Source organism: Sinocyclocheilus anshuiensis, unplaced genomic scaffold (assembly GCF_001515605.1).
Source record: "Sinocyclocheilus anshuiensis isolate Anshui unplaced genomic scaffold, SAMN03320099.WGS_v1.1 scaffold24, whole genome shotgun sequence".
Classification (NCBI taxonomy): Eukaryota; Metazoa; Chordata; class Actinopteri; order Cypriniformes; family Cyprinidae; genus Sinocyclocheilus; species Sinocyclocheilus anshuiensis.
The window spans coordinates 1,470,562-1,484,684 of NW_015557090.1; the positions used below are offsets into that span (position 1 = coordinate 1,470,562).

At 40.0% G+C, this 14,123-nt stretch overlaps 1 protein-coding gene across 1 annotated transcript; it reads left to right on the forward strand.

The window, feature by feature from the left end:
* The first annotated feature begins 4,089 nt into the window (after positions 1–4,089).
* Positions 4,090–5,007, forward strand: LOC107677066 (olfactory receptor 51I2-like). The gene has a single exon (XM_016471853.1). The coding sequence runs from the start codon at positions 4,090–4,092 to the stop codon at positions 5,005–5,007; it is 918 nt and encodes a 305-aa protein (XP_016327339.1).
* Positions 5,008–14,123: the final 9,116 nt, after the last annotated feature.

A 14,123-nucleotide genomic window follows, 5' to 3' on the forward strand; every position in this document is an offset into this window, starting at 1 on the left:
GACGTAGCGTTAAGAAGGTTTTGGGAAACGCTGCCCTGAATAGATTATAATTTATTTATAGATTATAATAATAAAAGTGATGAGATTGGTTTGAATTTCTATAAACAAGACCAAATAAACTGATTGTTATATAAGAACATTGGCACTGAATATGTGTACAAATTATTTATTTTTAGTTAAAATATCATTGTGCATTACTTCCATAACCACAATAAACTCAAGAATGGATAATTTACCCTTAGATTTTAAAAACAAATCATATAGTTAAAACTGAATTCTGAGCAAACAACTGTATTTCCTAAAGTTTGTCTAAAAGTCACTGAGTATGTATATATATTTTTTCACAGAGGGAATAAGTAGCTGGATTCTGATTACTTTTACGTGACTGATCAAGCTTTTTTATGTAGTTTGGGGTAACAATGTCACGATTCACACGGGAGCACGGGAATGAAGGAGCGAGGAGACGAGGAGTAAAGTAAATTCCAAAGACTTTAATGAACTCAAAGCGGGGGAAAATGACATTTACAATACCGGACGCCGAACTGATAACATGGAACACTATTTATACAAATGACGATGGGATGACGAGACACACCTGGGATCAATAGAACTGAAAAGGGGACACCTGGAACAAATAAGGACAGGAACGGGAAGGACCAAATATGGGCATGGAAACACATGGGGAGCAAAACACACACAAAACACGAAACAGAGTCTGACATTACTCCCCCCTCCCGGAAGGTGTGTCCCACGCCGTAACAATTCCACCAGTGAGCGGGGGTGGGCGCCCTGGAGGCTGGTGCAGGAATGGGACACGGGGAATACCTCCAGGGTGGATCAGGCAGTCCAGGGTGCCATGGCAGCACAGGGAGCTCAGGGGCCACGGCGGAGCAGGGAGCTCGGGGTGCCATGGCGGAGCAGGCAGTTCAGGGTGCCACGGCGGAGCAGGCAGTTCAGGGTGCCATGGCGGAACAGGGAGCTCGGGGAGCCATGGTGGAGCAGGCAGACTAGGATGCCATGGCGGAGCAGGCAGTTCAGGAGGCCATGGCGGAACAGGGAGCTCGGGGAGCCATGGCAGAACAGGCTCTGATGACTTTAAATACTGATTACAAGGCCAGTATAGATTTGTAAACGCATACAGTATACTGTAGGTCTGGTGGGTTTTAATTTATTTATTTTTTATACTTTTTTCCCCATGCTGTTTACTCTGGACTACTTTTGTTGTTGTTGTTCCTAGTTTGTATTTTTGGAGTGTGTTGTTTAAATATGTTTAATGTTTTTTTACCGGTCATCTTTTTGGGCATGGCCATTACGCCTCTTAATGTCATTGGTCCTGAAATACTTTTGTGTCATTGGTCCTGAAATAATGTCAATTTTTCAGGTTGTTCAACTGCCGGTTGGCAGTGTGTTCCTTCTATTTTAAGTTAGTTGTTTTTGTATTATTTGTTGAAGCCTTTCATTGTTAGTAAACCGAAAAACTTATTTTTGTTCATTTCTAAAGTGGTGAAATTATACTTTGCTTCCTCAGTGCCTATCATGTCCATTTTGAAGCCAAATTTCAGATGTCTCTCTTCAATCCACTCATTTCATTTATGGGTGTTCAGGTTATGAGTGATAATAAGATTGTCTCATTAACTAAGAACGCTTTGGGAAACACATATTAACAATAAGGCACAACTTAAGGCATAACGTAAGAACGACGTAGCGTTAAGAAGGTTTTGGGAAACGCTGCCCTGAATAGATTATAATTTATTTATAGATTATAATAATAAAAGTGATGAGATTGGTTTGAATTTCTATAAACAAGACCAAATAAACTGATTGTTATATAAGAACATTGGCACTGAATATGTGTACAAATTATTTATTTTTAGTTAAAATATCATTGTGCATTACTTCCATAACCACAATAAACTCAAGAATGGATAATTTACCCTTAGATTTTAAAAACAAATCATATAGTTAAAACTGAATTCTGAGCAAACAACTGTATTTCCTAAAGTTTGTCTAAAAGTCACTGAGTATGTATATATATTTTTTCACAGAGGGAATAAGTAGCTGGATTCTGATTACTTTTACGTGACTGATCAAGCTTTTTTATGTAGTTTGGGGTAACAATGTCACGATTCACACGGGAGCACGGGAATGAAGGAGCGAGGAGACGAGGAGTAAAGTAAATTCCAAAGACTTTAATGAACTCAAAGCGGGGGAAAATGACATTTACAATACCGGACGCCGAACTGATAACATGGAACACTATTTATACAAATGACGATGGGATGACGAGACACACCTGGGATCAATAGAACTGAAAAGGGGACACCTGGAACAAATAAGGACAGGAACGGGAAGGACCAAATATGGGCATGGAAACACATGGGGAGCAAAACACACACAAAACACGAAACAGAGTCTGACATTACTCCCCCCTCCCGGAAGGTGTGTCCCACGCCGTAACAATTCCACCAGTGAGCGGGGGTGGGCGCCCTGGAGGCTGGTGCAGGAATGGGACACGGGGAATACCTCCAGGGTGGATCAGGCAGTCCAGGGTGCCATGGCGGCACAGGGAGCTCAGGGGCCATAGCGGAGCAGGGAGCTCGGGACGCCATGGCGGAGCAGGCAGACTAGGAAGCCATGGCGGAGCAGACGGTTCAGGAGGCCATGGCGGAGCAGGGAACTCAGAAGGCCATTGCTGGACGGCCTCGAGGCCTTGGCCTTGGCCTCGCCACTCGGCCCGGCCACTACATCTGGGAACTCAGGACACCATAGTACAAGTGGTACGAATGTCCTCACGTAGGTGATCGGGTCGTGGCTCGCCTGAGCCACAGCGATGAACATTGCTCATTCCTCCATTATAGCGGGTAGAAACAAACAGGAAAACAAAATACTTTTCAAAAACGAAAAACAAACACGGGAGAAGGGGCGCTACTTACTGTCATGGTCCGGTATTCTGTCACGTTTCACATGGGAGCACGGGAACGAAGGAGCGAGGAGACGAGAAGTAAAGTAAATTCCAAAGACTTTAATGAACTCAAAGCAGGGAACACGGGAAATCACAGGGAACACAAAATGACATTTACAATACCGGACGCCGAACTGATAACATAGAACACTATTTATACAAATGACATGACGATGGGATGACGAGACACACCTGGGATCAATAGAACTGAAAAGGGGACACCTGGAACAAATAAGGACAGGAACGGGAAGGACCAAATATGGGCATGGAAACACATGGGGAGCAAAACACATACAAAACACAGAACAGAGTCTGACATTCAAAGGGTTTTGTAGGTTTGATTGAAATAATAATGAAAAAATGGACACTTTAAATCAATATTTCAAACAACAACAACTAAACAAATAAAACAACAAATAAAGACAAAAAGTAGTCATTGATAATATCTAAACATGTATCCAAATCCAAATGTAATAACAATTATTTTGGTGGGGGTGCCAATTTGGGTTTTCGCCTAGGGCACCAAAATGGTTAGAAATGGCCCTGTCTGAGTAAAATCTCCTGAGAACTTTATCATTCCACTCTTGAAAACACTTGCGTGAATGCATTTACTTGATTAAACTTGTCACTGACAAAATTAGATTTTAAGATTGCATGTGCAGCTGAGCAAGGGCAGGTATTTTTTATTTTTTTTAAATGCTGCGGTGTTTATGCCACAGCAGGCCTCCTGAGACATGTTGGCTACTATAAAACCCCACATGCACTGGTGGCAGAAAACAAACAGAACTCATTACCTGCAATTTTAATGAAGATGCCATGATGGTCATTTCACAATATATTTCAGAAGGTATTTTTTACAATGTTTGTAATCTTTGCAAAGTGTGTTTCTGAGACTGTTGAATTATTACTGTGCTGGCCATTCATTTAATTATTAAATCACTGATCCAACTGACTTCTAAAATCTAAAAGACTTTAAATTAATTTACACTGCATTCTACATGCAAAACAATGTGGCTAAACATATTCCAAGGTGATGAATATTGTTTGTTTTTTGGTGTAAAAATTAAATTAATTATATTGTTTTCTCTCTTTCTCAGGTCAGTGAAAGTATCCCGTGTGTAAGGAAAATGGGAAATGGAACATATTTTTACTTCATGTTGTTTGAAAATCTTGGGTGCATAAAATATGTTTTTTTCAGTTTGGGGTTTATTTTTTACTGTGTTATAATATATCTCAATGTCCTTATTATTCTTGCTGTATTTCTGGAAAGGACATTGCACCAACCCATGTACATTCTGATTTCATGTTTGTCCATCAACTCTGTATATGGTACAACTGGTTTTTTCCCAAGGTTACTGACAGACCTACTGTATGATACACATAGAATCTCATATGAAGCTTGCCTCATACAGAGTTTTGTCATTTACTCATACGCAGCTTATGAACTTACGATGTTAATGCTAATGGCATTTGATAGGCTTGTTGCAATTAATAAACCTTTGCATTACAACAACATAATTACCACACGTTTTCTAACTCTTTTAATAGTTATAGCATGGCTTTATCCAATGATTTTTGTTGGTTTTGCTGGTCTTTTGACTGTCAGACTGAAAATGTGTGATAACAAATTGTTTAAGATATACTGCCACAACTATGAAATTGTCAAACTATCTTGTGTGAACCATAATATTAATAATATTTATGGACTGATTGTAACATTTACAACAATTTTTATCCCTTTGAGTTTTATATTATATTCTTATGTAAAAATTATTGTAATTTGTCAAAGAAGCTCAAAAGAGTTTAGGAGCAAAGCGTATCAAACCTGTATTCCACACATAGTGATCCTTTTAAATTTCTCAGTTGCTCTTTTTTGTGAGCTGACTTTGAGTCGGTTTGTGAATGGGGAAATTCCTATAGAGCTGGCTGTTATCCTTTCACTGGAATTTATTGTTATACCACCCTTTGTAAACCCTATTGTTTATGGTCTAAACTTTCCTGGTATCCGCAAAAAAATTAGACATCTTATAAAAGCCTCCAAATAGCCTGCTTTGTTATAATACTGATATACAGACAACAAAGTTTAAAGAAATTTGAAGATAATTGTTTAATCAACCAGTCACTCACCTTTTTAAAGCAATGTAATGCACTTAATATGATTGTAGTTTTAATATGTTGTTTTTCACCTCTCTGATTTCTATACAGAAATTAGCATCTTTTATTCAGTTGACCTTCTCAGTAAATAAACATCATTGTGACAAAATTTGGTAACACTTTACTTAAAGCCTTATATTGTATAATGCATTATAAAGGTATTCATAATGCATGCTGTAATGCATTTCATTTTTTCATAAATAATTTAAACCGAAGTTAAAATGCATTATAATGTATGAAGGTTTGTTTGTTGTGTGCTGCAGTATACTTCCTAAAGGTGTTACAAGGAATAGATTAGTTTTATAATGTATTAAAACTGTTGTTACAATTATTCATGAGGTCATACAATACATTAGAAGATGCCTTACAAGGCATAATTAATGCATTAAAACACTTTTATAATACATCATATATGAAGACTTTAAGTAAAGTGTTTTATCGAATTACTAGTTACTAGTTATTAGCAATTCATTTAATTATATTATATATTCAAATAATAAAAAAATGAATTGTCTACTTTTATTTTGTTATTAACTGGTGTAATTGTAATGTTTTGCATGGTTTTTTTTTTGGTTTTTTTTTTTAAATAAGCATTCAGTTTTTAGAGGCTCAAAAAAGGCTCTGTCTACATACTTTATATCAAATAAATGCAAATCCTGATGTTGTGTAGGTATATCTTTTGTCAATAGAAAAAAGGTGAGTACTAAAATAATACTAAGAATATTAGAATACTAAGTTTATTCTGTTTTGATTAGCTTGCAGACAAAAAGTAAAACAAACTGTATGTTCTACCCAGGCACTACACGTTTTTGGAAAAAGCACACTCCCCCTAAGCTGTGTCAAATAAGATAGAAGGCACTACTAGGATTTGAACCCAAGATCTCCTGTTTACTAAACAAGTACTTTAACTATCTAAGCCACTGCACAAGTTGTCGGCTACAGGAGCGGTGATGAGACCCAGGAAACACAAAAAGGCAAGTCTTGCAGAAAGATCCTTAGTAGATCTAGCATTGTACCTGCTGATCCTTGATTTCATTGTTTGGAAAAAAAAATAAAATATTTGCAAGATGTAATGAATGACCACCAGTGGTGGAAATTTTGATTCTTTCAAGAGATTCGTTAATTTTCAATTCGTTGACCAAAATGATTAGTTCAGATTCATTCAATGACCATTTCTTCATATTACATAAATACGCCAGCAGGTGGCGAAAAAGAGTGTCTTATGTGTTATATCTTAAGTCAACGAATGTATTTACTTATTACAAAAAACTGATTTGGCTTTATTAAAATGTGTGCATAATCTACTCATTAAATAAATAAAGTCTAAATAAGTTGTTCAGATGACCAAAGCACAAGGTCTTATTGCATAATTAACATTTTAATTGTTTGGTCAGACATTTACACATAAATAAATCAGGGATTAAACGTGGAGTTATGTTCTGTATGCTAAATATGAATATATAAACAAGCATATGTGCACAGTACCTATAACTACGCTTTGCATCCGCTTTCTGCTGATTGCTGATCGAGATTGAATTGCTAAATGGCCGACTGACCCGGTACACTCTCATTCATTTCGTTCACGAACGAGATGTACCAGTTCATTCAACTTGTTCACAAATGACAAGTACCAGTTCGGTCATTTCGTTCACAAACGAGAAGATCTCTCGATCTCATTCAGACTCAAAATAAACTCGTTCAGTGAAGGGCGTATTCGTTCACTACATTCAACAAATCACATGCTCCATCTCATACTCGAAGGCTATTGGCTCAAGGTTTAGTCTTTGACAGGATGATAAAGTTCACAGAGCTACCCTGTTCACTGATCTGCGCATGCGCTGCTAATAGCGCCACGCTGCTATGAAGGGAGGAATATCAGTGAACGAGAAATATGAGTCAACGGATTACGTGAACGAGAACGATTCATTCACCTAAAAGATTTGTTCAAAAAGAACGATTCGTTCACGAACGTAACATCACTAATGACCACACATAATGAAGCATTTATCCTCAGCATCCTCAAGCTTTTCTGGTGGGCTCTTACATGTCCAAGTTAAAGAAAGAGAAAACCTCATTCACACGGCTTCTTTCATTTGGCAAATGCACAGCTGGCATTTGAACCCAAGATCTCCTATTTATGAGACAGGCACTTTAAGCCACTGCACCAACTGAAAGCAGGGAGGCAGGCAGGCATTCCAACACTGCTTTCTCATATACCACAAAACCAGTCATAAGGGTCAATTTCTCAAAATTGAGATGTATATATCATCTGAAAGCTGAATAAATAAGCTTTCCATTGATGTATGGTTTGTTATGATAGGACAATATTTGGCTGAGATACAACTATTTGAAAATCTGGAATCTGAGGGTGCAAAAAAATCAAAATACTGAGAAAATCGCCTTTAAAGTTCAAAGTCCAAATGAAGTTCTTAGCAATGCATATTACTAATCAAAAATTAAGTTTTGATATATTGACGGTAGGAAATTTACAAACTATCTTCATGGAACATGATCTTTACTTAATATCCTAATGATTTTTGGCATAAAAGAAAAATCGATAATTTTGACCCATACAATGTTTTTTTGGCTATTGCTAAAAATATACCCCAGCGACTTAAGACTGATTTTGTGGTCCAGGGTCACATATTGGAACGATCGAGGGAAAATGAACTAACAACAATCAGTAAGAAGAGTTCTACTCTTTGGAACCATCTGACATGGTTCTTCATGCTAGGCACAGAAGCCAAGCAAAGGCCTGCAGGACATATACTTTAAGATAGGAAACACTGTGATTTGAACCCAGGATCTCCTGTTGATAAGACAAGTGTTTTAACCAGCCAAACCAAGAGCGTTTCATTTCCTTATGCCCTCTGATGGCCATGATTGCTGCCTCTCATGTCTGGGAAGTAAGCATGCTGGGACAGCATTCGTGGATGATTTGTGTCCATATTGTGAGAACATAACCATAGCAATGCTAAGATCATGACTCACCCTCCTTGTGAGGGGTGAAGTCCCCTCTGCTACTACCCAGCCGAGACCCTCTTCATTACACAGGGTCGCATTGATTAGCACTTAGAGGATCTGAGGATTACAGTAGGAGTTCTTTCACCAGACCAGTGCTCACGGACCTCCGGATGCTCCAGCGTGTTGCGTGCCATAAAGCTCCAAAAGTAAATTGTTGGGCTGTCTCATGGCAGCCCTAGTGTTTCATTTGGGGCTCCAGAGGAGGACCAGATGTTGATCCTGGCATCAAAGGATGATGAATCGGCTGAACTTCCCCCTTCCGGGGTGGTTGCGAATCAGAGCCTGACTCTGGGTTGACAGGCATGCTTTCCAAGCAGCTGTGAACACCGGACTAGAGTTTGAGGCCTCTGCCCAGCCCGAAGTGTTTGCGGTTGGATGATTGGTTTCTGGGTGTGGGATATGACTTTTTCTTTTCTGCCAAAAGCTTTGCCGACTCCTCTTCCCTCATTACCTTCGACGGCGGGGCCACCAAGGTTTACGTGGAGATCCCCCAGGCAGAGCATGCGATTGCAGTGCACCTGTGCCCACAAAGCACTGCAACCTGGAGGAGTCGTCTGTATCTCCCTTCCAAGGCCTGTAAGCTGATGTTAGCCCTGGCTGCTAAAGCTTAAGTGCCACTGGACAGGCCGTCTCCGCCCTGCACGTGATGGCCATTCTGCAAGTCCATCAGGCCAATGTGCTTAAAAAACTGCACAAGGGTAATTCTGAGTTGGTGTAGATGCAGGAATTTTGCACGGTGACCGACTTGGCTTTACGAGTGACTAAGGTCATGGTGCAGGTCCTCGGCCAGATGATGCCCACCTTGCAATCTCTGGCTAATCCTTGCTGTGATGCGGGATGCCGACAAGGTTTGCTTTCTTGATGCCCCCATCTCACAAACTGGCCTCTTTGGCAAAACCATTGAGGACTTTTCTCAGCAGTTCTTGGCAGTCCAGAAGAAGACGAAGGCCATCAAACAAATTTTTGCCAGGTGTGATACTGCTGCCACCAAGCTTCAGTGGACTGGCCCCAAGTCTGCTCATCACTGAGGGCGTCACCATGCAGTATCTACATCTGCTCTGGTGATGCCTGATTTTACACCTCATTCACAAGATCAAGTCTCCTGCGGGAAGGCGACACAGCCTGTCCCCCAGGCAGCCACTAAGCCCTCCAAATGGACAGCAAAGTGGCCCTGACACAGGGTGGTGGTGACTGCACCGCTCCTTCCCCTGGAGGAGGGCTGAGTGGAGAATCTTTTGTTTCCTTTGATTTATGGTTCCGTGGACAAGCATGTGTGGTTAAAAAGTATATATATATATATATATATAAGAAAATGACTCATAATTTCACTGGATAAAACCCTTATTCCTCGGCTGGGATCGTGTAGAGCCCTTTGAAGCTGCATTGAAACTGCAATTTGGAAGTTCAAACTGTTGAGCATCATAGAAGTCCATTATATGGAGACAAATCCTGGAATGCTTTGCTCAATAAACTTAATTTCTTTGCGACTGAAGAAAGAAAGACATGAACATCTTGGATGACGTGGGGGTGAGTAACTTTTCAGGAAATTTTTATTCTGGAAGTGAACAAATCCTTTAAAGCAAATGCAAATATCAAAATTATATTTACTGTTGCTATGACAACTTCAGCTTCTGAGAACTGCTGCATGTTGATTTTATTTTTCATGTAATTGTAATTCCCTGAAATGCATGTATTGAAATATTATACATTCTACAAATGATAAAATTGTGCTAGATTATGAATTTCGAGGAAAAGGGGCCTTTGATCTCCCTCATGAAAACAGACTGTTAATGATTACTATTAGTGATTTTCAAGATAAAATTCTGTATAATGCATAACAGTGACTGTGTATTTAGGTTTGGGAGTGTCATATGTTGAGTTTTGATATTTGGATAGAGTCACTGGGCTTGGTTTGGGCTATTTTTGATTGGCCTTTGGGCTAGTTTTGTTACACAGACCTGGCACCCCTGGTCCTGTAGTGTGTTTTGTGCAATATGCCATTAGGATGTAATTGGTTTTAACATGCTACCGGTAGAGACCCACAGCCTGTGGGCTACAGGGACCATTGCAGTTTCCATTAAACCCAATACAATTCCCATTATAACAATTAAAACGATTACAAATTCTAAAAGGGTTCCCATTGTTTTTAGCTTTTTTTTTTTCAACATATGTTAGCTTCCCCTTTAACTGTGTCCAGTTGTGTTGTGTGAACTCATGATTCTTTGTTGTAATTGGTGCATTAGCACTTCTATCATTCTACCTTTTCCAGCCCATTATCGACTGTTGGAACATGTTTGCGCTGCAGCAAGAGAACTCCGCCAGACGATCTCTGACTGTGCTCAAATCCGCTCTGTGTTTTGAGCGGTGTACAGGTGCATCTCAATAAATTAGAATGTCGTGGAAAAGTTCATTTATTTGCATAGTTCTCTTGCTGCAGAGGACACCCAGTAAGGAAATATGGTGGTGAGTGAAGACACTCTGAAGCACTACCAAGTAAAATGAATAAAAGAATAAAAAACAAGGAGAAGTGTAATAAAAAACGCACACTCAAAGTGGTAGTGCGGCTGCGACTTGAAACAACTATTTTCGCATCTAGTAGCCCAAGCTTCCATTACTAATACCAATATGTCATTTTAGAACTAATAACAGAATCGTTGCTATGCAGTTATTGAAGAGAAGGCATCGCTTATGAGTGGCTTTCCCGAAACTATTTTATTGATAATGTCACTTGTGCTTAAATGGCTTGTGTGTGGGAGAGAGACAGAACGTACTGTCCACATCAGTGGATTTTCAAACTGTTTGATGTCAAAACCCCACGAATAGGCTATAGTAATATTAATGGTTTATTTCCTAAATTATAAAAGTAGCTATAACTTTTTACATGTAAAGACCCACTACAGTTAGAGTAAAATACTAAGCATATTAAATGTAATACCATTCAAAAGTTTTAGAAAGCTGCAATTTTTAATATAACTAATATAAAATAACTGTTTTCTGTTCTGAATATATGTTAAAATATGATTTATTCCTGTGTTGGCAGTCTGAATGCTCAGCATCGTTACTCCATTCTTCAGTGTGGTCCTTCAGAAATCATTCTAATATGATGATTTGCTCCTAAGGAAATTTTTATTTTTATTGTCAATGTCGAAAACAGTTGTGTTTTATTTATGTATTTTTTATTCAAGTAAAGATATTATTTTTTGTACAAACGCATTGAATTAAACATTACACCAATAGCAAAGAAGGAAAATAGAATAGAATAGAATAGAATATATTCGTTTTTGGCATTGTTTAAGGAAGAATGTAAAACCATTTAGCAGCTCTTCAGAATAAGCAGTATAAACAAATGTGGAAGATAAGAACAGACATATATTAGAAAAATATATACAAACTATAAGCATATACAAACAAATGAGCAATATAGTCAAGCGAAGACATAAATACAAATGACCAAGGCATAAATACAAAACAACAATAGGATTCAATACAAATATAAACACAATGTGGTAAACAAATGAGGTAGTGCAAAGTTAAATAGTGCAATGGAGTAATATAGTGGGGCAGAGATTATTGCACTTCTTACTCAAGTAGGAGGTTTATTGCCCAAGTCCAAGGGATGCAGGGGTTTATGCATTTAAACATTTGAATGCCTGGGGAAATAAGCTATTTTTCAGCCTGTTGGTTGATTTTATTAGCCTGTACCATTTCCCAGATGGTAGGAGGGAGAACATATGATGTCCAGGGTGACTGGTGTCTTTTAAAATCCAGTTGGCCGCCTTCTGCAGTCGGTCAGTGTAAATGTCAATGAGTTTGTGTAGTGATGTGCCAATGACTCAGATGTGCTCAGGTGCTCCCACTACCCCCTGCAGGTCCTTCCTGTTCTCTTCTGTGCAGCTGGAGAACCACACAGTGCAGCACTAGGTTAGGAGGCTCTCTATGGCTGACCGATAGAAGTTGGTCAGCAGGTTTTGAGGAAGGTTGGTGTGTTTTAACTTCCTGAGAAAGTAGAGTCTCTGGTGGGCCCACTTGCTGAGAGATGTGTTTTGACCAGGTGAGGTCAGCTGAGATTTGCAGTCCAAGAAATTTAAAGTTCTCTACTCTCTCTACCTCCTCATTATATGCAGAGGACGGAGTGCCACAGTTTGACTGCAATCGAACTTAGACCATCTCCTTCAGGTAGACTCGGGATCGGTAGCCCGGTGTGCACACCCGAGTCCACATGACAGCTTTTACATTAGCCACTTTTTAAGTGAACTGTTCCCCATTTTGAAGTAACCTGCCATTGTGAAACCCCCCTAAACATGCGTAATTGTTTTTAAACACCTCCGATTTCACAGTCCTCACTAGGATGCGAAAACGGCGTTTTCAAATTTATCCACTTTGAAGAACGTTTTCTAAAAGATCCATTTACCTTCCGTGTTGCTGTCGGTTGGGGTGCGTGTGTGCCTACTTAACTATATTTTGAGGACAAATTTGTAAACAAAAGTGAGCAAAATCTGACACAATCGCCAAAAATCTCTCCATTTTTTTTTTTTCTATGTGAAAATGCAGAAAATGTTCTATGATGGCTAGGTTTAGGGTCTTGGTTAGGTTATAAAATGTATAACTATCTGTATATAAAAACTATAAAAGTCTATGCAATGTCCCCATTTAGATAAGTAAATGTGTGCCTGTTTCCACCCCCCCCCCCCCAAATTGTTCAAAATATGATTTCATATTTATATGTTGTTTGTGAAAAATAAATATATTCCAAAAGTCGATCTGGTGTGAGTGACATGAATCGAGCGCAGCGTTATTCAGTCAGGCCACGTAGGCATAGTGCTGCGGTCGGCTGATGTTGTCAGCTGACAAATCGCTCCAACCACTACCATCCTCCTATTAGTCCGGGGATATCTACGTGGCATTATTGCTCGGAAAGTATGCTCAAACTGCTCGCAAGCATTGCGATACAGCTAACTACAGCATGAAAATTTTGTATATGTTATTTCACGAGTTCACGCTTACATATAATTAGCTGAAGTATGGTAATGCATATTTGGCATGCTGTCCGGGGAAGGGCTCCGAGCTCGGGAATGGCCCGAACCTAGAGAACCCCCCCCCGTATAAGTGTAGTATGAACTCGAAGTGAGGAGATGGGGTGGAGGAGGGATGCTGATAAACCGGCGATGGATAGAGTGGTGAGCCCTACCGGCCGATGGGGGAGGAGCAGCGTGATTGCATAGCCCTACCAGGAGGGCCCGAGTTGCCTCGACTGGAATAGCTTGCGGTGTCGGTGTACGGGCCCTACTGGCTGACAGGCCCCTGCTAATCAGTGGGCAGAGGGCAAAATGGCTGACCGAGAGGGCCCATGAAGCCTCCGACTGGAGATCAAGACTCAGGACGACGGACGTGTGGGTCCTCTCAGTTTGGCAGATAAAAAGGCTTTGGGCCATCCGGCAAAGAGGACTCTTGCGACACCCGACGGGAGATCAATACTCACGGCATCGGATGGATAAGTCTCGCTTGCGGGCGGCAAGTATAGAAGCCCAACCGGGAGTACTCAGAAGCGAGTGACGGGTTTTTTGGAGTCGTCTAAAAATAGTGATTCGTGGGGGAATTTAGCCTGAGAATTTATAAGGCGGAGTTACTCGAAGATGGACTGGTATTGTTGGATTGGAGAAGAGGGATTAAAAATGTAGCTGAAATTACCTTTCTTGGCTTGGTCGGTCTTGCTTTGTTTGAATAAGAAATAAATTGTTTCGCTATCGAGTACGGTTAGGTCTGAGACGGTCGGGTTGATTTTTTGGATCGAATTTGGAAGAGATGGTGAGTTCCAAGCATCTAAGAAAACCGAAAAAGGTTAGAATGAACATGGCGTCGAGTGTGCGGGCTGTACTGAGAGGCTGGTAACCTGTGCGGAGGGTGTGGATACATTTTGTGAGGATGTCTAACGTTATGGGTTGTCTGGAGTCGGGACAGGTGGGCTGGGAACGCTGGATTCCTC

What these genes read in the sequence shown, in the direction of transcription:
- LOC107677066 (XM_016471853.1), top strand. Translation starts at nt 4,090, where the DNA reads ATGGGAAATGGAACATATTTTTACTTCATGTTGTTTGAAAATCTTGGG.